Below are 23745 nucleotides of genomic sequence, written 5' to 3'. Positions count from 1 at the left end.
TTGCAGAAAGTTAACAAATTTTAGAGTGGAAATGAAGTCTCATAAATTAACGAGAAATAAGTTAAAACCTTCAATTGAATTATGGTAAATTTCTTATAGTAAGTCATACCCGTATGCCGACATTGGATCGTAGGAATAGTATCCCGTTGTGGGCTGCAGTCCTGCCGATGTCCAGGCGCCCATCTCCGCACCAGAGCCCGTCTCCTTCAGTCCATACGGATTGCTCTGCAATGATTTGAGAATATTTTGTCAGCAACCTTGAGTCGTCTTTTATGGCGTTAAGATCTGTGTGCCGTCACAGCGTCAAAGATTCAAACCCAAAATGAGTATTTTCCCACAGTTTTCGAAGTTGACAATTTTGTTAACATGGAATTTATAATTTGCCAACATATTTTTTGCAATGAAACAAGCAAATGGCGCAAACTGGTCATATTTTATAGCCAGATATAGACACACAAAAACACAAATAACAAATACATATTTTAAGGCTGCCAGCAACTTTCCTAAACCAACAACAACAGCAACAACAAAATCAAACATTATCTAAGCCAAAGCGCCGATTATTGTTTTATTATTATTATTAAGTGGGGAAGGAAGGCTTCCATGTTCGATGTTCAAAGTTTGAAATCGAATTTTAATTTTTTGGAGCTTACTAGTGGTCGGTTGGGGTCCGTCTGTGTGTCCGCTGGTTGTGGCGTGCTGCGATTTATGCCCTCGGAAAATGACAGCCGGATTTATGAGCGACAACTATTGGCCAGATCGGCGGCGGTTGGGCGAGTGGAGTCGAGTCGAGCGCCCAATCTGGTTGGCCCTGCTCCGCTGTCGCGACCCGAGCTCTTTTGTGAGCTCTTGATTTATGAAAGGGTATTAACATTTTTAATTGCTTAACATCATGTATGCCGTTGTTTATTAATTTTTAACTCTCCACCGCTCTGCTCTTTGCTGCTCTCTACCGATGAATCGCCGATACAGATCCCGATGCCGATGCCGATGCCGCCGCATCCGAGTGACAAATATATTTATCAAGCTGTCATTTTGGCCATAGATCGGCGGGACAGGTACGCGGGTAACGTGTCAGACTATCGCCAGCGCCCATCTACATGGTCTACGCACTAGTCGAAGGACAGTCCAATCTGTTAGTCAGTCAGGTGCAGCTGGGAGAGTGTGTTTGGAGATCTTCAGATCGAGCATTAGCACCTCGAAGGGTGGAAAGCGAGTGGCAGGGGGACGGCAGAGTGGGCGGGCAACAAAATTGAGCAATGACATCTTATCGTGGCAGTGGGGAGCGAACCCCAGTGATATTTTCTTAATTAAAAGTATGCGCTTCGTGACGGGCCGATAAAGAAGACACTCGGCCAGGTAGCACACAGAGCCGCAGCCGCAGCCGCAGCCGCAGCCGCAGCCACAGGCAATGCTTATGTCTCTCTGTGCCACACTGCCACACGGTTATGCGGCATGGAGGGTAGAGGGAACTCGGAATGAATTTCCTGTTGTTGTAAATAACAATTTAACATGACACTTTGGTGGCTGCCGCCGCAGTGTGTCCGCCCCATTTGCCGCTTCTCTCTGCTTCTCCTGGGGGCAGGCAGCCAGGCAGGCAGGCATCATCGCCGTTACATCACTCTTTCTTGCCTTGCCTCTTTGATGTGCCACCACAGCGAGCCGCCAAAGTTGATTAGACGCTTCTTTACATATTAATTAGACTGCTGCAACTAGTTGAGGTTTTAGTTTAGGGCAGTGCGATGCACGTAAATATTTGTGACATATTGCGAGGGTCTTCAAAGTTTGACACATTCCCAGCTGAAGTCCACAGATAGAGAGGGAGAGAGATGATGTCCTGTTCCTATAAACACACACTCGGCACACACTCTTTTGTTGTGCTTTGGGGGCAGTCAGTCAGTCTTTGGTTTTGGTTATTTGTCAAGGCTAAAGACTGTTCACATTGTTGTTGTTGCAAGTACCAGAGTTACGTGTGTATTGTTGCCAATATTTGTATGTATGTGTGTGTGTGTTTGTTGTGTTTGTGTGTGCCTTTCATTGAGCCAACTCGTGTTGCTTCTGCACCCGCTTCGAGTTTATTTTCTTCTCTTTTTTGTTGTCCGACTCGGGTACATTTCAGCGGTCGCTGGGAGCCTGCAAGCGGACTGGGAAGCATAAGCTTGATTAGCCCACACACACACACATACGACACACACACACACATATACACACATACAATGTAGTGAAGTCTCTCATCTGGTAGTGTAATTGAGGCCATGGGGCAATATGTTTTGTTTCCAATGATTTTTGCCTTTCTTTATGCAACGTATCGAGTATCGCAATGGAAGCCAGCAGCAGCAGCAGCAGCAGCAGCAACGTCAGGGGCAACAGCATTGCCCATGAATTAGGTAGATGGATAGAGCGAGATAGAGCCAAGAGGATGAGGGATCGGGGAATGGGGGGTAGCTGGAGTTCAAAAGGAAACTAAACCCTGAGCCTGAGCCTGAGCCTGAGCCTGGGCCTGTGCTGGGACCGGAGCTAAATGAGGTTTGACTGAGCTTCAGTCAGCCATAATGATAATTCGATTTACTCGACTGCATTGACAAGCCATCGTCGTCTTTGTTGTCGTTGTCTGTGTCCCTGTCGTTCGTCCCGTTCATCCCGTTCCCCTCTGTGTCCTCCGCCCTTCACTGGACAAGCCACTGACTACACAATTAAAGTCATATGTTGAGATAATCCATTTAGCCCTGTGCTGGCCCTGTGTTGGCTCTTTCACTTACCAGCGGTGAATAGAAGGCGGAGCTGTCCACTCCGATGCTCTGGTAGGGGTTCTGATCCGTCGATGGATAGGGCGTGCCGTAGACCCCAACACTGGCCGCCGGCAGGCGGGAGTAGCTGGAGAGGGCGAGACGTGCAGAGTCGTACTGGCAGGAGCAGACGGTCTGCCCCGAGACGGGATCGGTCATTATGGGGCGACCGTTCTCGCAGCATGAGCTTCCCGTTGTGGGCGTCGTGCCCACACCATTGCCGTCCAGGGAGCCCCCGGTGGCCAGGTCAGCGGCTCCACCACCGCCGCCAGCTGCCCCGCCGACCACCGATCCTGCGGCCGCATTTGAGTTCTGCGAAAGAGCATTGGGACTGAGGGCACCCGATGAGGCATCACCACTGCCCGTTGCCTGCTGATTCGCCTGGCAGTCCGCCGCACCTCCCGTTGGGCTCATCGCCGGTGCGTTTGTCATCACCAGCGATGCATCGTTCACATTCGGGGAAGTGTCCTCAGCGGCCTGTGCATTTGGCGGCAGGAGCTGCAAAAAGATTCACAAAAAGAGAAGACGAGAGATTGGAGGTTGAGGGCGCAGAGCTTTATCGTTTGCAAATTAAAATACACACAAATTCGGCTTAATTAGCTCGAGCATTTAGCTCGCTCTTATCTTAAATACTTATTATAAAAGAGCAGAGCTCCGCAGAGCGCTGATAACTGATTGAGCAGGCAGAGGGGCAATTGCCACTGGTTTACATAACTAATTCATGTTAATCAAGGGGCAACCACTTTAAAGTTGGAACCTTTATTTCGGGCAGCCAAAGTCCATTGATTGGGAGTCATTTGAGACACCTCGAAAGAGATATGAAATGCTGAAAATGCTGACAATTTATTGGCATTTATCTCAAGGAATCATTGGATGTGCAGCAGCATTTTCTTGGCCATCTCTATCCTTATCCCCCAACAGGATGCACTGCGATTCAAACTAATTTTCTACAACATTAACTCGAGCAGAAGCTTTGTTAACTGGTTTAGTCGCTTACTGGGAAGTGCTTCATAAATATTGATGTCTGGAGATGGCCGATAGCCAGAGCGGAGGCTGTGCAATTTGAGTTTTAATTCGAAAAGCCGACAGAGCATCCCCTCTGCTCTCTGCTTACAAGATGCCACGATAAGCGATGTAAGGGAATATGGTGTTAACACACAATCAGCGCCAGTTGTGGAGGAGCACAGAAGCTACGTGGATCCATAATCCCGCGGCTATCAGGCGACCAACCGATCGACTGCTCATATTTCCTTAATCAATGGCTCTGCCCTGAAGCATCCATGGATGTAGCTTCTGCAATGGCGGCCACATCAATTATCCAGCAAATCGATTCCAAGTGCAGCCAGCAGAATCTTGGCTTGAGACTCTTTTGAGTCTCCGTTGATGTCGTCCATCTTGGAGAGCTTCTCGCCTATGGCATGCGCCGCTCACTTGGCAATTAATATGCAAAATGCGCCAAGCCCAAGTCTGAGTCCGAGTCCATGGCCGGTTGTCGGGGAACGGCTGTATAAAATGCCAGAAATCAATGAGGGTGTGGCAGCCGACGCCTATAGGTCCGCTGGATGTGGACGTTGAGATGGAGCGACCGAGATGGAGCCGGAGATGGAGACGTCGCGTCGTCCCTACACCATCAGGAACATGCCGTCGAAGGCTTCTGAAAATTACCGCAGGCAATCTGAGAAACGACCGTCTGTCCGCTGCCTTAATTTCAAAGTATTTTGCTGCTGCGAAGGAATATCGCTGGACCTATAATTAAGTTGAATGCTTCGGCTGATGGACAGCTACAAATTGATCGAATGCCAACGGAATGGATGCGGTGCGGCTTGGACCTGTATATCCCCAAAGGTCAGATGCGCCGTGCAACAATTTCTGCGTCAGTTACACAGCTTCTGTGGCACGTTCGACACAGGTCTGTGCAACATTTAGGGCTCGCCGCGAAACTCATAATTATTTCCAGTCATTAACATAATCTGACAATAGAGACGAGAGAGACTTCCCCCGAAATGTTTTTATATTTTATTTTGTATAATTATTGGGCAGATCGTCTCGATCGATTCGAACCCTCTAGGAGGTAGTACGAGCGTTTAAAAATTGCAGCCAAAAATAAGTTTAATTTTGCAGACCCAGACCACGATCAGACCACAAAAAACAAAGCAGCAGCAGAAAAAATTATATAAAAAAGAGAGAGAAACCTTTGGGAACATTTTTCAATAATTAATAAAGAAAATATTGAGTCATGCTGTTCGAATAATAGAATTTCGAGGCCAAAATATCGTTGACTATGTATAGGCGGGAGCTACACAGCTAAGCAACATTATTAAAACCACAAAAAAATCTACGAAAAAAGAGCCAAGAGCCATTTATCAAATTTTGAGTGAAATGAATGATTCAGGTTTTTTTTTGTGCCGCGTGATTTTAATTAGTAAAAAGCAAATACATTGTACATTTCTGATTGTATGGGAAATGTTTTTTGGTGGAGCGAACGAAGGAAGGAAGGCAAGAAGCCTTGAAGGAATCGCCGTTCCCATGGAGCAATGCCACTGCTCCACGCACTGCCTCCGATCTGCTCCGCTCCGCTCCGAGTATAGTCCGTGCGCACAGGCAGAACTCTCACACAATATGAGAATTATGACAACTGATCTGATAGGCGACACCATATAGGGAGCTCTATGCGCCTGCCAGATTCCACTGCTCCTTGGCCAAATGCATTATTCATGAGAGAAGCATCCACCACATCCACAGCCACAGCCACAACCTCAACCTCAACCACATTAACGTCCCCAAGCTTGGAGTATGGGCAAAAGCTAAGGCTAAGGCCTCGCTCTACCTGACCATTGGGAGGAAGCGCCAGCGAATCCAGCGCGGTACGACACTGGGCCACGGCCATGGCCATGTGAATCGCGGACTCTGGACAACCACAGTCGAAGTCGCAGCCGCAGTCGCAGTTGCAGACGCAGTTGCAGACGCAGACGACTGGCAGGCGACAGCGCACAGATAAGATCTCTCGCTCTCTCGCTGGCCATGTGTGCAGCAACCACTGCACATCGGAAATTTCTGTGAATCGCAAAACGCAGAGCGCGGAGCGATCTAATCGCGACTTGTATCTCCCGTTCCCTCCTCGGAGGCTGGCCAGGAACGCAGCGGAGCTCCACTTCTGGGTTCAGCCTCCACATGAGACTCCCTCCACCGCCTCGGAGATGACCAAGTTGATAGCGTAAGTCGGCAAGCGCCACATGGTGGGCACTGCCAGATCGGTAGATCTGCAGATCTACAGTGGAAACGCAGTGCCAGTACTTGGACCTGAACCTATTGCCATGTAAAGTAGATCAATCCACTCTCTCTCATTCCGACACGGAATCATTGGAGGACTGCAGCCTACAGTCATTCGTCTTTGGTTGTGGCTGGATGCTGCCGCTGCTGCAGTGGCGTACGAGTTGGACCTCCAGTGGCCAGTGGATGAGATGAGGCCCTATCAGTGTTGTAGAATCTGAACTGCCGCTGCTGCACCCGGGAGCGGCACACACATACCGTGTACCGTGGAGCTTCTGGGTGCTGCTGCTGCCTGAGCCCCGGCCTCTGCTTCAGCTTCAGCTTCTTTCATTGATTCCCCCGTCACGTAGTCGGGCGCGCATGCTCTGGCGCATTCCCAAGGCCTGCCCTGAGCTGTCACTTTACGGTTATGAAGTTTATGATTTACGATCGCGGCAATTGAATTTTATTGACTTTTCAACAGTTTCACCTGAGTGTGTGCTGCGATCGGCACCTCCCATTACTTCCTCTCTGATTGCCTCTGTCAGTTGGCTTGTTGAGTTCTCCTTTTTTCCCCTCCCTCTCTGCCTCCCTCTCTTGAGACGAGTCTCCACTGCAGACATTTAATTGGACTCGTGTGGTCCAAAATGGAAAGCGAATGTGTGTGTGTGTGTCTGGAGGAGTCTCCCACCAAATGGAAACAGTGTTCTTTTTTTTTTTTTTAGTTCTATTACTGATGGCGTAGTAAGCAATTATTGTATGTACATTAAATTAAATATATGTATTTATGTACTAGCTTGTAATATTTAAATGTGCTCATATAACTGCCACAGAATCTTCCACTCTATTCATTTTCATTTAAGTTTTATTGCAGTTTTAAAGTTTACCAATAAAAGCCTCAAGTTTGAGTCTTTTCTTGCGAAGTTTCTTAAGAGCTTGTTACCTATTTTTCCTATTTATTATTTTCTCAGTCATCAATCCTGCATTTAACCATTTTTTATACTTTTCTTATACTTTCAGCAATCATTTGGCCTGGGCTGAGGGCAGATAAGGCCCCAGGTGGCATAACAGATAAATGTAAGTAAAATCAACTAAAAAATCCACTCTAGCTTATGCCAATCCATGACAAATTCCATAAAAATACTCTAAATACTCGAATCTATATGGTAAACCCCTTTCCAATTAGTTTTCAACACATCATAGAATTGGAATTAAAGTAAATTAAAGTCATACCTGAGCGCCCGACGGGAAGCCTCCGTATCCAAATTGTGTGTAGGCAGCCATTTCCACTGATTGACTTGCTCGTAGGTGTTGCAAAGTACTCTCGCTCCTTCTCTCTCTTGAAGTTGTATCTCTCAGATGTGTGTGGATTCGTGCTGCAGCATCAATCGTCCACTCCTGACACTGCAATGTGGCAGGAGACTGTCTCCTCGCACAGTTCTCTGTTCTCCGTTTAGCGCCCGCACTGGCTCTGTTCACAGTCACAATCACCAAAACCCACCGACCGATTAGCCAGATTCGGCATTAGGATTACCGGAATGGAATCTTTATTGTGGCAACTAAACTCAAGGGTTCTTCGGGCCCACAGGCAACACGGCGACGGCGACGGCAACGGCTCCAACTCAGGGCTCTGTGGCACGGCACACGAAACACAAACGAGACAGACGACAAAACGGGAATATTACGACAGGCGACGGCACACTCCAGACTACAGATGTGTGCACCTCTTAGTACGTTCGAACACGAACTAACTGGTTGCGAGCGAGCAGACGACGAGGGCCGGCCAGGCAGCCTGCCAGGCAGCCAGCCAGCACGAATGCCGTTGCTGGGAGCCCGGCCAGAGCCGGGCCAGAGAGTCGAACTCGCAATCGCATTCCGTTGCAGGCCAGACGTGGCGTGAGAGTGGGACAACAGTATGCTCCCCCGGGCCCATACAATCCAACAAGAATGCGGCTGGAAAGTCTCCGTCTGCGTCTCCGTTTCGTGTCGCTGCTGTGGCAACGCCCTCGGAACAGTGCCACTGGTGGTGGTGGCAGCTGGCGGTGTCGTTCCAACGCATACATTGCACTGGAACACTCGCTCTCTCTCCTCTCTCTCGCTCTGTGGGAGCGACAGGGGAAGTGATAGCGATACCGACTCGTATCCGCGGTGGCTGGAAGTACACGCCAGAGTCCACCAATCAGCGGGCTCCGTTTGGGCTGACTGTCGTGTGCTGTGCCTTCCTTCAGGGCTCCATTCCTCATCGACAGGTGCGACTTTGCGGCGAACAATCGCACCTCGTCCCGCACACTCCAACCAAACAAAAGAAAGCAAAAATGAAATGGAAAATCGACCATTAACTGTTCTTTTATTTTCACTCTTTCCAACAGCAGGGGTAGCACTCGGTGCCCGGTGCACACTTCACACACTCAACTCTTGTTTTCCGTGGGTCTTCGGCTGCTTCAGGCTATTCCAATCCAATCCGCTTGGGTAACGCCCATTTGTTTTGTTTGGCTAGTCATTTGTTTGTTTACTTTTGAAACTCGAATGACTTCTCGTTCTGTCTCGCCTCTCCTCTCCTCTCCCCTCTGGATGGAACCGATCGTGTACCCAAAATACCCGCCAGTGTTCATGTACTCCCCGATGCTTCTTCCCATTCACTATATGTGGGGAATGGAATGGAATGGAATGGTGGCGCAAAAGCCATGATATGATCATAAAACTCATTGGCACTTTGGCAGTATTCCAGTGGCCGTAATTATCACCGAATTGCGTGACTTTTTATGCACATTTTCACGTGTATGTACATAAAAGATTTACAAATATCTGCATAATGATTATGCCCTTAAAAGTAAACAAGACAAGTTGGCTGAGCTTTGATTTAAGCAATTATTCATATGCCACATAGCGCCACAGATCTTTGTTAATTGTAATCTTTGAACAACACTTTCATAATTTTAAGGGTTAGCGTGTTCCTCCTTTGGATATTTATCTGATGTAGGAAGGTAAATTGTTCAATTAATTTATTCTTTGTTGCTGATGGTTGCCTCCTCTCACTTTGGAAATTCCTTTTTTAGCCCAATATTAACTTCTAACTGCCTCATTTGTCTCTCATGGGCGGACATCAACTCCGACAAGAAAAACACCATTAAAACCTTATATGTATATCTGTTCAGGCACATATTTTAATATTAACATACATTAATGTAGATCGAGGATTGCATAGGCGATCGTTGGCACCTATTTGGCACCTACATAGATTTTGGTTTCTGTAAATTATTTGGGAAATTAACACAGAATCTCGGAGTTTATGAGTGTTCCTAATATAATTTCTTGTGTGCAGAATTTTGTAAGATTTTATGCAAAGGCAATATGATATTTTCTTTCCTTTCTTGTCTCTGGTTTATCCCCTTTGAATCAGATTATCTTTGACATTGATATAACTCTTTATGATCCTCTCAATAAGTGACTTTCCCCAAGTCTCGCGAGCAAACCCAGAGCAAAAGCCCACAAAAAATATAAAAAAAAGTCTATTAACTATCCATGAGCTACCCAAGAGGAATATTTAAACAAATTGGCAGTTCCAAGGAGTAAACATTGATGGGAGTTCTATTAGTTTCCGTTTCTTTACACAGGTAATCTAAAACTTTTGATGATGAGAGTGCCACTGGCGGTAGTTCGTTTCCTAAAAAATGTCTAAAAGTTATGCCATTTATGGCAGTGCGTTGAGAGTATAGTTTAGCCAGTGGCATACGAATGCCGTTTTATGATCTATTTTTTACGATTCAGTGGCAGAACGAGGCACTGCGCCTGGGAACGGTACAGGAAAACGGGAACCAGCGGCAACTAATGGCGCCCCGCGTGCCCATGGCACGCATTTCGGAAATGGTCCCGGTCCTGTGTGCTATCCTCTCCAGTGCTTGGCCCTGTCCAGTTCAATGTGAGATGAGATGTTGGGCCATGAGGTAAACCTCAAATGATTTTGCGGGTGTCGCGCGAGTCTCTACGTCCGCCCGTGTGTTGTTGTCGAGCTTGTTTGTTGTTTTTTTGTTTGTGTATTTTTTTTTGCCCGGTTTTATGATAATGTAATAAAAGCAAATTAACCCATAAAACCCAAAAAGTGCGACTTACACGATGGAATTGCGCCATAAGGTCTGGGCGTGTCCCCACCTCACGGAGATATATGGATGCGGGAAACGGGATGTGGGATGTGTCCATGAATCTGTAAAACGGAAAGAACGAAAGAGATCCACGTGGTTGGGTGTACCACCCACCATGGCATGGCTGGGGAAATAAGAGCCAGCGTGTTAGCTTAAAGCAACAAATGACCAAAAGCAGCTACGTTTCCCCTTGGCCCTCGGAATGGCCCCTGTCGCTGGCTGGCGCAAACGTGAATTAATTTCCAGAGGAAGGCAGAGCCAAAGCCAAAGGCAGAGCAAGTCATGCAGAGGGCAGAGAGCCCGGGACCAAGTGCCCCTCCGGGTGTTAAGTACAATATTTGCTGTGTTGCGCGTTTTACGAGTGGCGCTTTTGCAATCCACACAGGGAGGGGCAGGGAAGGGCAGGGGGACGAACAGGCGGGACTGAGGCTGTGCCCGAACCAGAGAGAGAGCCAAATGCAATCAATCAATGGGTCAGCATGATGGTACACACCAGACGAGTGCCAACCACATGGGGCGTTTCCATTTGCGGCCGCCACATTGACCACCCTCTGTGTGGGTCTGGAACTGGGACTCCAAATGGGACGAGGAATGGGACTCTGACTGGGAATGGGAATGGGAATGGGACGAGGATCGTATTGAGCTTGGGCATCCTTCAGCAAGAGCCTGCACTTCACTTACAAATCAGTTGCCGCCACTTAAAACCTATTTTGACAATTGAGCTGTCCGCCTGTCAGCCTGACAGCGCGCACTTTTCACGCCACCACTCGATAGTGCCTGTGCAGTGCTCAGATCTGCCATTCCGAATGGTGATGGTGGTGGTGGGGAGGCAGCTTCATTGCCATTTTCCGCACCACACCGCATCGCATCGCACCCCATCCCGAGCCCATTAGCTGAGCGGCTGAGGGACGCAACGCGACGTGAAGCGACGCGCCGCGCAGCGCGTTTTATGCTGTTTTAATTGCAACATCTGTCACTGCGGTTTATGCATATATCAATTTCAAAATAGCCAGAAAATGGCAACGGGCAATGATTCGAGTCCGCAGCGCAGGCCCAGCCCAGCCCTAGCATAAAACCCAAAGCCAAACCCGAGCCCGAGCCCGAGCCATGGAAAATGAAATATTTTCATTTTTATTATTCACTTGCAACAACCCATACGGCAAAACTGTCACAACATTCGCTCCTGGCTGCTGTCGGACTCAAAGTTTCCCCGTTTCCCGTTCCGTTTCTCTACTTGTATGACGAGGGGTTGCCGATTGCCGATTGCCATTGCCGTTTGCCCCGGGTTCTGTATCCGTGTCCATGTCCGGGAGAAGGGTCAGGATACGCACAACACACACACACACACACACACACACTCAACACAGAACACACAACACAACCTTTCCCTTGTGTCATTGTTTTTGTTTTTCTCTCTGATTATTGTCATTTTCAGCGGGCTCGACTTTAATGGTTGTCAGGAAACATTAAAAATTGTCACATGAATATATCGCGCGCCGTTTCATAATTGAGTTCTTCATAGTGCTCGTCTCATCGCAGTGCCCGAGCACTACTATAATGCAATGTCTGCGGACTGGCATTTACGAATGCTCGTAAGTACCTACATGTGTAAAATTGAGACATGTTTGCTCTCTCTCTCGCGGTGAGCGGGGATTTCTGCACACTGTGGTTGTGTACCATTATTCCACACAAACTATTGAAATATCTGTAATAACTTTGGAACAAATATTACACACTTGCAACAGAAGTTTTATAGGGGTAGAAGAATACAAAAAAACATAACTTTAATTGGTATAAACTATGCAAAAGTGTTTTCTGTAATCGCTTAGCATGGAAAAAATCAAGGGAGGAGTACATAAATTTGTGACGGAAACATTGTATATCCATTGTGGAAATACTTGGTGTAATAGTGATCTGATGTTGATTCTTTGGGACAGAGCTGTTTGGTTATTGATATATTCAAATGTTTATGTTTATGTCCAGCAACAAAAAAGCTGAAAATAAACAGAAATGATCTATTTCCATGTCAGTTCCATTCTCTCATGTTGCCTATTTTTGGAATTTTATTTCTTCCACTATCACATTTAGTTTTATTAGTTTTCCCTTTGGTTTCTCTTTCTTTTCCTGTGTTTATACATGTCTCTTTTACTCCCTGACTCTATTTATTATATTTTTATTATTTATACATAAAGCCTTGCCCCTGACTTTCTCTTCTTTTCTTTTTTTCTTAACATGTCTGTAGATATTCGACTCAGGACTTTATGCTGGTCTAAAATATTATCTGGTTACACAAATATGAAAGAAATAATCCAAGAAATATCGGTAAACCCATAAAGGGGTAATCTAATTAAATTCTGAAGAGAAATTTAAGTCTACTGCAATGTTTAATTACTTGGGAAGGAATGGGTTGTTTCTGATATAAGTTTAATTGAAAAACCCTCAAGAGTTTGGCAAACACACTTCCAGCATACACACATACACTCATACATATGCAATACATGTGTACAGGAAACTAAGGGACTGAGGGACCTGGGCCCAATCAGGCTGCAGTTGCTAAATGAGTTTGTCAATCAAAATGCAAATGTCAGAGCGAAGTGACATAATCCCACTCGGGAGTTGGGCGCTAAGTCGGGCGAGACGAGCCGAAATCCCGGTGCGAGTTAAAGCATTTGACCGCAGCCGCTGCTCCGCTGCTGTCGCTGCCGCCACTGCTGCTGCTGCTGTTACTTAGGGCGCGCATCTGAACAGATTCCCGTACGCAGCAGCAGCAGCAGCAGCGATCGGCAGTCCTTGCCTTCGTCCGGGGTTCGGCATCGGAAATAGCAACATATGACGAGGGCGACGACGACTACCACCGACGTGTGTGTGTGCTCTCCGAGGGGTTGGGGTTCACTGTGAGGGGTGAGGACTGAGAGTGAGCACGTGGGTGGGGGTGTTAAATTGCATTAATCGGCTCTTGGACGGCTCATCGGACGATGCGACAACGTTTATGTTTTATGTGCTCATTTATAATGCGCTCACTGCTCATTTGGTAATGGTTCAATAATGACTGTCAGACCACTTAAAGGCTGCCAAGGACTCCACTCCACACTCCACACTCCACTTGGCCCTGTGGAAACCCAACATCTGGTCTGGCAGGGCAGAGCTTAAAGCCTGCCCTGGTACACGCGGCGCAACACTTACCAAAGAGGCATTTGACTTTTGAACAAGCCCGCGATTTTGAGCTCACAATAAATAAATCTGGGTATTGGGGTTTGGGAAATCCTCAGCTGACAGCAACAGCCTCCGCACCCGCACTCCCCCACCGATCATTGAAGATGGAGCGAGCAAGCACTCTTGTAATTTCAGGCGCCACTCACCAGGGGTCACTAGGAGGAAAGGAAAGAAAAAAAGAAGCAAATAAATAAAAGTTGCAGGTTGGGAAATGGAAGAGATCCCAGCCACGACTTCGATGTGACTGAGCCAGATAGACATAGACATAGACATAGACATAGACCCATAAGAGACGCAGTCAGCACTTGGCACCACCACCAACAACAACAACAACAACAACTGCGGCAGCCACAACAAAAAAAGAGAGGAAAAACAGTCATAAAATTGAATAAGGCCCATTCCCAGTCCCACTCCCCATTGCCATTCCCATTGGCATTCCCACTCCCCAATTGCCAATTATGCCCCAGCAGCAGCAGCAGCAGCAGCAGCAGCATCCCATCCCCACACCGAGCCGAGCGACAAGACAAACGTTCCAACTATCGACGATCGTTGCCTTGCCGTCGATCCATGTCTACGGCAGGCAGGCAGGCACTGACGCCAACCGGTGTGTGCAGAGACATCATCGGGTAACAAGTGAGGGAGAGGGACAGGGACAGGTACGGGCGGAGAGGGATCGGACACTAGTCCACGAGACTGACTACAAGATGGCTTCCAGTGCTCGCCCGCACCAATGCGAACTCACAGGAGTCCAAGCGTCGAATCTGCCGGCAGTGCCAGTGCCGCAGACAGACGTTCTCTTGTCGCATTCGCCGTGGCATTCGCTGAGAGGCTGCCTTCAGATATTTCATACTGTATTTTATTTAATTTGCGACGCTTATCAGGCGCCACTTACCGACGCGATCGGTGACAATTGCATACAAAATGCAGAACAACGTAAATCGAGGGGATTTGGCTTCGAATTGACTTTAATTTGAACAGGCGATAATGACATGCCTGGAATTCCTACAGAGACTAAAGACTTGACTGTGCTTCAAGCTGATGGAATGATTAAACAATTATGAGAGCGGAGAGTGTAGCGAGACCCTTGGGGACTTCAAGTAATTCTAAATGCAGGTACTCCCAGTACTCCCGGCCAGACAGATTTGTTACATAGATGGATTGATTCGCGAATGAAACACACATATGTATCCCTAGCTATAGTTTATGGTGCGGCTTGGGGAGCTGGAGGAGCATCCTTTGGCAATAATTAATTCACATCTGCGAGGAGTCGTCTCCGACTGCCCTGTGGGACGGCAACGGCAACGGCGACGGCGTGCAGACAACAACACGTCTTGACATTTGCATCTTGAAATGCAAGTGAAAGATACAATCCCAATCTGTGTAGCCAGATGCGCCATTGTCGCTGTCATCGTCGTCGGCAGCAGCAGCATCAACATCAACCCGCCGCACGCTGTGGCAAATAGAACTCTCTCCCTCTGCCCCACTCTCTCTTTCCCTAACTCTATCTGTGCAGATGATAAATGACGTCGATTCAACAAATTGCCACACACAGTCAGGCATTCTCAGCCATTTGGTTTTGGCCAATTGAGAATGGAATCAGCTCAACTGCAGGGCTCTTCTCTCTCTGTGTGTGCCACATACTCGTACTGCCACACACACTTGCTACATCTGCTGGAAGTTAACTCCCACAAAACCCCGCCTCTACCGCCCATCCTTTCACCAATTTGAGAATAAATTCTGGGATATATTAAATTTGCATATATTTTGTACATCAAATGAATTGCCACAAATATCTCTGCAATGGAAATGCTGTTTGAAAGGCATAAGAAGTATAGCTGGGAAATTTAAGTTCATTATTTTCCACACATGCAGATACGTACTTTCAAATTTGTTAACTGTTAAATAAAATAAAATATCAGATAATGGACTAATAGTGCCCCAACAAACCCACAAAACGTTTCATCGGATGTAGGCCGTTGTGCCCGAGCTCGAGACTGCCACAAAATCGTAGCCATTTAATCTGTAAACCATAATAATAATTAATACTTATTTAACCTACAATCTACCATATCAATTAAGATATATTTTAAACAATTGGCTTGGATATATCAACATTTCTAATGCACGTCCGTAAGAGCAAATTCAAAATTCACAAGCGTAACACATCAGCCAGAGCTTTGTCATGCTGCCATATCAGCCACCTTTTTTATGCCTGCAGACCAGGGAGGCCAGGCACAAAACAGATGTTTGCCAGTCCCTGGTATGCAGTGTTTTTGTTTTGCGTCGTGTTTTGTGTTGTGAAAAATAAAAATTGCATTTAAAAGTGTTTGCCGGCAGTGAAATGGAACTACCGAAGGAGCTTTCCATTGCGGAGATACGCAATTACATGCTGGTGAACGAGTGCAAGGTGACGAATCACGCGCTGGTGAAGCATTTCAAAAAGTTTCTCACGCATCCACAGACCCAAAGTGAGTCATTGTTTGTGTTGGAGTTTGTGCTCCCCTCTCTATGACCTGTTGCATTCCACAAACCCACGAATCAAGTTTTGCCAATTGCAACGCGTAATTATATCAACTTTAATTGCATTTCAGATGAGGCTCGCAGGCGGTTCAAGACTTATGTGACGCTGCTGTCGACCATCAAGAATGAAAACAATCAAAAGTTTCTAATTCTGCGCAAAAAGTACCTCAACGAGTGCCCCAGCGACGAGGTGGTGGAGCGCGCCGTGGCCGCTGCCAACAATGGGGTGGAACCCTCCAGCCCGGGCGGTGGCTCCATCACCTTCGAGGGCGGCAGCCTCGCCTCCCCGATGCGGCAGCCACCGCCGTACAAGCCACCGCCGATGGTTACATCGCCGTTAGCAGGCGTCGCCGTGCACAAGGGACAGCAGGACAACTACCGGGAATGCGTGGACGAGTTCACAGCGGCCATCCAACGCATTGATCCAGCACGTCTGGAGCGACAGCCGGCAGAGGCCAAAACAGAAGATGAACTCCCAGTTGTCAGTGGATCTGTGTCGCGTTCCAATTCCGTGGATGAGACCGGCAACAAGGAAAACATACCCAGATTCTCCTTCTCGTCGGGCGCCTCCACGGACAGCTCTGCGGCGGAGAAAGTCTCCAGCAATGAGGCGGACGCAGCGGAGAATCCGATGAGCGTGAAGGAGGCTACGCGCAAGTTCAACCGGATGGCATCCGAGGAAGAGGCCAAGATTATTTCACCGCCAGCCAAGAAAAAGCCAGAGAAGGTGAGTGGCCAGAACCGGTTAAAGGCGTAGCTAAAGCCCTCGTTTTTCATGCCGCATGCAATGCGGGCATGTGTCCCGCTTCTTTTATGGTCAATGGTGCAGCGGGGAAAGGGGAACTCGGAACGGGGGAACTGTGCTAAGTGCAGGCACATGCTTTAGGGCCGCGCTGTTTATACAATTTGTTCCATTTCCTGCCCACCAACCAACCCAGTGAGAAACGTTTCAGATTCTGTGGAAAGCTTCACCTTTCTGCGGACAACTTTTTTGTCGCTTTGGTTTTTGTTTTGATTAATTATGTAGGAATTGTTTTATAATAGCAGCAGCCCCTTACCAGAATGTGCATGAATGCAAAGCAAGTGCTTGGACTGTGTGGACCACAACAAATCAGAGTCAGATTAGATCTCTGGGTCTTACTTACTTAGAGAGAAGGTCCCACAATTATTGCTCTACCGTTCTGATGCGTGTCCCAGGCCTAGATGTGTGTGGCACCTCATGTGGAACTGCTGGCTGGGCCACTCAGTTTGCTCCCCAAACTGTCAGCCGTGTCAACAATTCTCAGAGCCATGTCACGAACTGCCACCAGCACACTCGAATTGAATAAATCCATTAATTTTATTAGTGGACAATATAAATGTAAGTCTCTCACAAAAGTACATGCGCCTGCATCGTTCACTTTTCTCTCTCTTTTTGTTTTGTTTTATTTTTGCTTGCTTTCTGTCTGTCCCTCGTCCCTGGTTCCTCCTTCCTCCCTCCCTCTCGACTATTGTCGCCGCGCGCGCATTCAGGCCCGATGCTCGACATGTGTATATGCATGTACTACAGACAACGGACAGCACATGTACTCGCGTGTATTTAGTATTTAGTAACTTGGTCTTTGTCCATCAACTACCACTAACATCCACGATGACACTTTACGACACTCGCATTTGCCATTTGGCATTTCGGCGGCACTAGGCAGGCTCTTGAGCAGGCAGCGGGGGCTAGACAACAGTTTTATGGGTACATTCCCCCTCCAAAAAAGATTATTTGCCAAAAATGTACACAAAAATGTGTACATTCCCTCACACACGTCGGAGTATCTATAAATCGATGTTCCTCGGTGTTTCGTCAACGAAGAAACTGAGAAATCTTTGGGAGAAAACCCGGCCGAGGTGCGCTACTGCATAACGCGCGACACCTTTAAACTGCACATGCAGATATAGTAAATATTTGACTTATGATAGAGTAAAATTAGATCGAAAAGAGATCATCTTGCACATACATTGTAATAATAATTTTAAATTTTGTGGTTCAAGGAGAAAAACCTATAAAATGTAGGCAATACCTACTGAAAGCTTCACACCACAATTAGGTCAAAAAGCATACACTTTTTCTCTGATATTCTTGTAAAACATTCAGCAGAAATCAACCAAAAAATACAAACTAGGCCTCGCCACACAATCCCCTCCTCACATGAAGTGCCTAATTTTTGTAGCATGTTCATACGCAGATACCAATTTAGAAATACAAATAAATGACTTGGAAATTTGTCAAGCGTTACGGAAACAGGAACATAGTTTCTTAGTTAATGTTACAAGAGATAGAGGAAAGGAGTGGGAAGAGTGAACAATTGCGCAGAGTTGTCAAACAACTGTCAACCACTTAGACCTGTCAATCACGAAATTTAGAGTTGAAAAATAATATCCCTCGAGCATAAATCATCCAAATTGTCGGCAAAGACGAATGATATGCCATCCCCCCATACCCAATATCCATTTGAAACATGCATAGAAAATGATGCTGTGACTCTGGGTTCTTGCAGCAGTGGATGTACATCAAAATGAGATTGTCAACGGCACGTCAAATGCCATAAAATCCCACTAAAACATCGAGCAGGAAAGCAGCAAGGAGCCAACTTAAGTGCCTATTTGTACAGGCGTTCTTCGGACATGGAGAAACCCATGAGATCCGTTCCGTATTCGAATCTGTAGCTGCCACAAAACTATCAGCCTGTTGCAACTTTGATTTTCTCACGTATTTCTTGTTTCCGGACTTAACACAGAACATGAAAAAACATGGAGATATGTACGTACGGAAATATGTACGGGACGGAATATGAAATATAAAAGTTAAGTTCGAACAGGGCGACATTTGCAGAAGGGACTTTTGTAGTACGTCTCATCACGGAGGTATCTCCCGAATGATGACTCCAATTGGAACTATTGAATGGCGGGTGGGATGGTACCTCTGTACATACAATTGTAAGCGCCTACACAATGTTAACAAATTGATTCGCTAACAAGATTCCCATCATCTCTCGCTCTTGCTTTGGCTCTGGCGCCAACAGTCCTAAGGCAATTATCCGAATTGTAAGTTGTAAGACAACATTGGGATAGGTTTGATGGATGTTGTAGAGAAATGTCGAAAAAGAAAACTAATCATCGCAGCAGCTAGACTAAAAGAAAGTGCCAAATCATCTTGGCTAGAATGATCCCAATGGGAGTTTTCTCCATGATCGGCGAGGCGCCAAGTGCCCAGACACTGGGGAGCAAGTGGCGTATGGGAGATCCATCAAACTCGACGCCCTGGCCAGGCTGATGCGCTGATCAATTAAATTCGTTTCGATCGTTTTTAATTATGTCGATGATTTTGCATTTAATCCGCTCACTCAGCAAGCGCTGATTAATTTATTTTCCAACAAGTTGATCCAAAACGGGGGCTTTGTTTTCCTTAGACTAATATTGATTGAAGTTTTAATCAGTTGGGTCCGATTTGTGATGGAATTCCACTGAAAAATACAAATATTAAAGAGCTCTCTCTCCAGTTTTGCTTTAACCTTTTAGTTTTTAGTTTAAAACTTCTCCCCCCCCTTTAAAGCATAAAAGGCAACCCCTCAACCCTGTATTGCAGCATCAAACAAACCACATTTATTCTTATTAAAATAACGGGGGCAGGGCAGGCACCTCAGTGGGCATCCAATATCCCAATATGCATATAAAGCTTACCCTTCCCGCACCAAAGCCGAACCGAACTGAACCCGACCCGACCCACATCAGGGGCGGCACTGGGAAACCCTTTGCAGGGGAAACAAGTTGGTGAAACATGTTAACACAGCCAATAAGCAGCAATAGAAATTAGTTAGGCAAAGCTATTCTCATCACGGGCGGCAGCAGAGGCAGAGGCAGCGGCGGTGGCGGTGGCAGCGGTGGCCATCGGGCGGCCAGAACCACAAAGGACCCAATTAAAAATGTAAGGAAACAAACCAAAAGTTGTTATTGCTGTTAAACAACAACGAAACTGTGTCCCGAAGCGGTTAAATTTACAACAGCAACAATTTCAACCCGTCGAGGACGTGGACGAGGACGAGCAGCGCCAGTGGCCAGAGTTGGAGTCGCCCCCGCAAAACTGGGGAGAGTGTACGACCATCGCTCGGCTCCGGAATGGAACGGACACCGCCCGCATGGAGATGGAGATGGAAAACACGACCATTTTGTGGTACTGCGTTGCTCTACGGTTCTCCATTGTGGCAGCCAAAGGTAAGGATACAGAAGGCAAACGTAAACACAGGAGGAACATGCTTTGGCCATGGCCCAGAGCCAGAGACAGACAGAGAGAGAGACCTGGGCACGGCAAGGGACAACAATGTGATATAATATCGGGGCATAAAGGGACACACAGGACATAAGAAAGCTGGCCAACAAAACAAGCGATTGGGGAGAAATGAGCAGAAGCAGACAGGAGCAGGCACGGGCACTGGCGCTGCCGGAGTTCCAGTTCCAGTTCGAGTTGGAGTCGAGTCCGAGTTTCCCTTTTTTTGCAGAAAGCCATCAAAAAAAGGCAACATAAATATGCCACCCCACGGGTGGGTGGGGACTCTGTTCGGTTCTGTGTTCTGTTTGGTTTTTGGTTCTTTTGTTTAGCATTGACATGGCCACTTTGCCAGGGGCCTTACGAGTGCGACTACGAGCGAGTCCTTTTGCCCGTGTCGTTGGCTCGTTCGGCTCGGCTGTGGGCTGTGGGCTGTGTGCTGTGTGCTGCCTCGTCATTTGCAAATGGCGACCAACAGAAGTTACCTGCGCGAGGACTAGGAACGGCTGATGCGGTATGGCATGCGGTATGCCCACGGGACAACTACTATTCCGTGTGCGTTCGCGCACAACTCGTAATTGGAGAAACGTGAACGGGCGGGCGGGGATGGCAGAGGGAGACTCTCCTGGAGTCAAGTGGCGTGCAAATACAGGCGCACGCGTTGCGGCATCCTGCGGCTAAATGCGGCATTCAAATGGTTATCCCCCCACCCCATTTATTAGCTACTGTAGACAGGGAGGGTGTGGCATGGGGAGCGGGTTGTGTACAGGTAAAATCCCGCGATGCGTATGATGCTACTGCCTGCTGCCTGTTTGCCTCGCGAACATAATGCGAATGGGATAATTAGTTGCCGAAATGTGTTCCGCGGCTCGTAAATATAAGGGCACACATGTCGACTGTTGTTGCCGTCTTCCCCCCTCCGCACACACACACACTGGCACACACACACATGTGTGTTTTATCTGCCTGTGCAACCGCCCCCGTTCCAATCATTAGAGAGAAGAGCGCTCGAGCTCATTACGAGTAAAGTAAATCACGAAACGCGACAAAAAACGGAAGGAGGAACCAAACAACTTTCGTTCGAGTTCGCCGAGATCCTCGAGCTCTATTTCACTTAACAGCAGCAGCAGCAGCAGCAGCAGCAGCAGCAAGAAAGAAAGAATGAAAGAAACCCACCATTTCGCCTCGAGGCGCGTGCCCTAATAAATAAAAATTATTACCTTCATAATTATGGAAGGAACATCTCGGCAATGGGCGCCCGGGCACATTTCGGATGCGTGAGCATAATTACCATCCAGCTTTTACACCCATGTCTGTAGCAGCAGCAGCACCCCCTGCCACCCCACACCCACTGGAACATCCCCCCCATATGCAGATCCCCATTGGATGGATGCCACACAAGAGTTGTTTGTGTTAGAGCGGGGGAAAACGGAACGGAACGGAACGGAACGTATGGGTGTGTAAATTAGAATCGTGTATTCCGACTAGGACTGTGTGTGTGTGTGTGTGTGTGTGTGCGTGTGTTGGCGTTAATGCTCTCAATGGGCTTTCTATGTTTTATTCCCGGTTCATGCCGATGTTTTTTTTCTGTTTTGTGTTTTTTTTTTACCACTTTGGTGTCTACGCCCCCAGAAAACATGTATAATTAATTTATGCCTCCTCTGGTTCCCATTTCACTGTTTCCCTCTCTCTCTCTGTGTGTGTCTTTGCAGCAATTAATTGAGGAGAAGGATTCGCCCGAAGTCACACTGTCGCATCCCAAGGCAAAGGAGTGGATTGTCTCGATGGCGAAGGCTAATTACCAAGAGCTAGCCAAGTTGGCCAGCGAATATCCCGAACTGGTGAAGCTGCAGGTGAGTCCACCACCCAATACCATACCATAAGATAGTTAGGGATTATGTCTGAGGAGGGGGAGGAGTGCTTGGTACACTCTCTAACAAATACGACAAGTACAAACTATTCATAAGCATTAATTACGACAAATTAAGCAGCGAACGCGTTGTTTTTTGCCATGTCGAACAACACTTAAAAAAATGCGAGGAGAAATATACACACAAAATACACACAGACATACAGACATACATATAGACAGACTTGTACTATAATAACGACGACAACGACTGCTCTGCTTGCTGGCTGCCCTGGCACATGGCATGGCCAGCCGGGGCGACAATTAATTGTGAAATATGTTTCCAACATTTTTAGCACTTGTAGCGCATGTTAAGAAGTGGGCGTGAGCGACTGCCACAACGCGGGCACATAGAAATGCACATAGATACAGATATATATAATAGATATAGACGTAGACGTAGACACAAAACCGCCATTGGACAGCCAGAGGCTGGTCAGACCAGGCCAAGCGTTGACGAATGACAACTGGGAAACTACTCGTAGTTGTGGCAAAGGTTCTAACGGGCAGACACGGATTTTGCATTTATCTCAGTGCTTTGAAAAACCTTTTTAGCCTTTAAAGGAACCATTTAAAGAACCCAAACAGACTCTCTATCTAATCTAAATGCCTAGATATCGGCACTAAATGTTATGTGGGAGATTTATTTGTGAGAAATTGGAAATTATTACAGACGGAATGAAGAAAATGTTCATATAAACTAAATATTTGTGCTAAATTCTCTTTGCCAAACATGCATCTACCTTTTCGAACGTTTTATTTGCATTTCTCTGCTTAATTTCTTGCAGCTATAGTTTAAAATGTATTTCTGAAAAATACCTAACTAATTGCAAAGGAAAAATGTCCCATTAAATGTTGATAAATTCAAGACCATAGCAACTTCATTTCTTGCCCTAAAAACTTCCCCTCTAATATTGATAATTTATCATATTTTATACACATGCACATACACATCTCTCCCATATTTACAATCTAAAGAAATCGAATATAACATCGGGAGGGGGTGAAGCTACGACCCGGTACCTGGCCGTTTATCACTCATATTTATTAGGATGCTTCTATTAATTTATGACATGTTTGTGACCCCACACTCCAGCTGGAGGAAAAAAACGAGCAGCAATTCTCGAGGGGTCGCCCCAAATGAGACATGGAAAAATGAGTTACGCTCGCGACATCTTAAAATTCAGAGATTCGTGTGGAGCGAGGAGTGTGGAGCGGGGGGAACCCACTGTGAGAACTCAATACATGCCACAGATTTCGCTGAATGAGGCAAAGGCCAGGCCATGCCTGCACGCTCATGTTGCTGTGGTGTCTCTCAATTAGATGAAATTTTCGGTCATATGCCCGGGGTATTTATGTCCCATATCCCACTACTGAGGAGGCTGAGGCTGATGGTGATACTGGGGCGTTGGACTCGTCGTAAGATGATTTATGTCCACCGCAGAGTAACATGGGACCCAGAGTCTGGCGGGAAGGCGTGGTATATTATGTTTTTAAGCGAACTAATTGCCGTACAAATGCACTGTTCCCGGAAATAATGAATTCCGCACGTTGTACGAGTGCGAATGCCAGTGTATCCAGCTGCTGCAGTATCTGCTGCAAATCTGCACGGCCATAAGTGCAATCAATTAATGA

The 23745-nt window shown here is 46.9% G+C and overlaps 2 protein-coding genes and 1 long non-coding RNA gene across 8 annotated transcripts in view; 2 read left to right on the top strand and 1 right to left on the bottom strand.

Moving 5' to 3' along the window:
* The window catches only part of LOC117895190 (homeobox protein araucan), a 34534-nt gene that overhangs the window by 5214 nt on the left and 5575 nt on the right, over nucleotides 1-23745 (bottom strand). Inside the window, exons 2-4 of one of the 2 annotated variants that reach the window (XM_034802668.1) lie at nucleotides 7269-7358; nucleotides 2760-3284; nucleotides 110-225 (exon numbers count right to left, since the gene is read on the bottom strand). In XM_034802668.1, the coding sequence (XP_034658559.1) occupies nucleotides 110-225; nucleotides 2760-3284; nucleotides 7269-7319 (692 nt within the window). In that variant the 5' untranslated portion in view covers nucleotides 7320-7358. Of the gene's footprint in view, nucleotides 1-109; nucleotides 226-2759; nucleotides 3285-7268; nucleotides 7846-23745 lie in introns of those variants that run through there. The other variant, XM_034802669.1, reaches the window with a different exon arrangement.
* The window catches only part of LOC117895191 (ankyrin repeat domain-containing protein SOWAHC), a 29536-nt gene continuing 21441 nt past the window's right edge, over nucleotides 15651-23745 (top strand). For 4 of the 5 annotated variants that reach the window (XM_034802671.1, XM_034802670.1, XM_034802672.1 and 1 more), the window contains exons 1-3: nucleotides 15651-15855; nucleotides 15979-16634; nucleotides 21914-22054. In XM_034802671.1, coding sequence (XP_034658562.1) covers nucleotides 15729-15855; nucleotides 15979-16634; nucleotides 21914-22054 — 924 coding nt within the window. In that variant the 5' untranslated portion in view covers nucleotides 15651-15728. The remainder of the gene's footprint in view (nucleotides 15856-15978; nucleotides 16635-21913; nucleotides 22055-23745) is intronic. The other variant, XR_004648904.1, reaches the window with a different exon arrangement.
* Nucleotides 19665-20338, top strand: LOC117895198. The gene is made up of 2 exons (XR_004648905.1): nucleotides 19665-19862; nucleotides 19924-20338. It is a non-coding gene; the product is annotated as an uncharacterized LOC117895198 (long non-coding RNA).

Source organism: Drosophila subobscura, chromosome J (genome assembly GCF_008121235.1).
Source record: "Drosophila subobscura isolate 14011-0131.10 chromosome J, UCBerk_Dsub_1.0, whole genome shotgun sequence".
NCBI lineage: Eukaryota > Metazoa > Arthropoda > Insecta > Diptera > Drosophilidae > Drosophila > Drosophila subobscura.
This window is presented reverse-complemented; position numbering and strand designations above follow the sequence as displayed.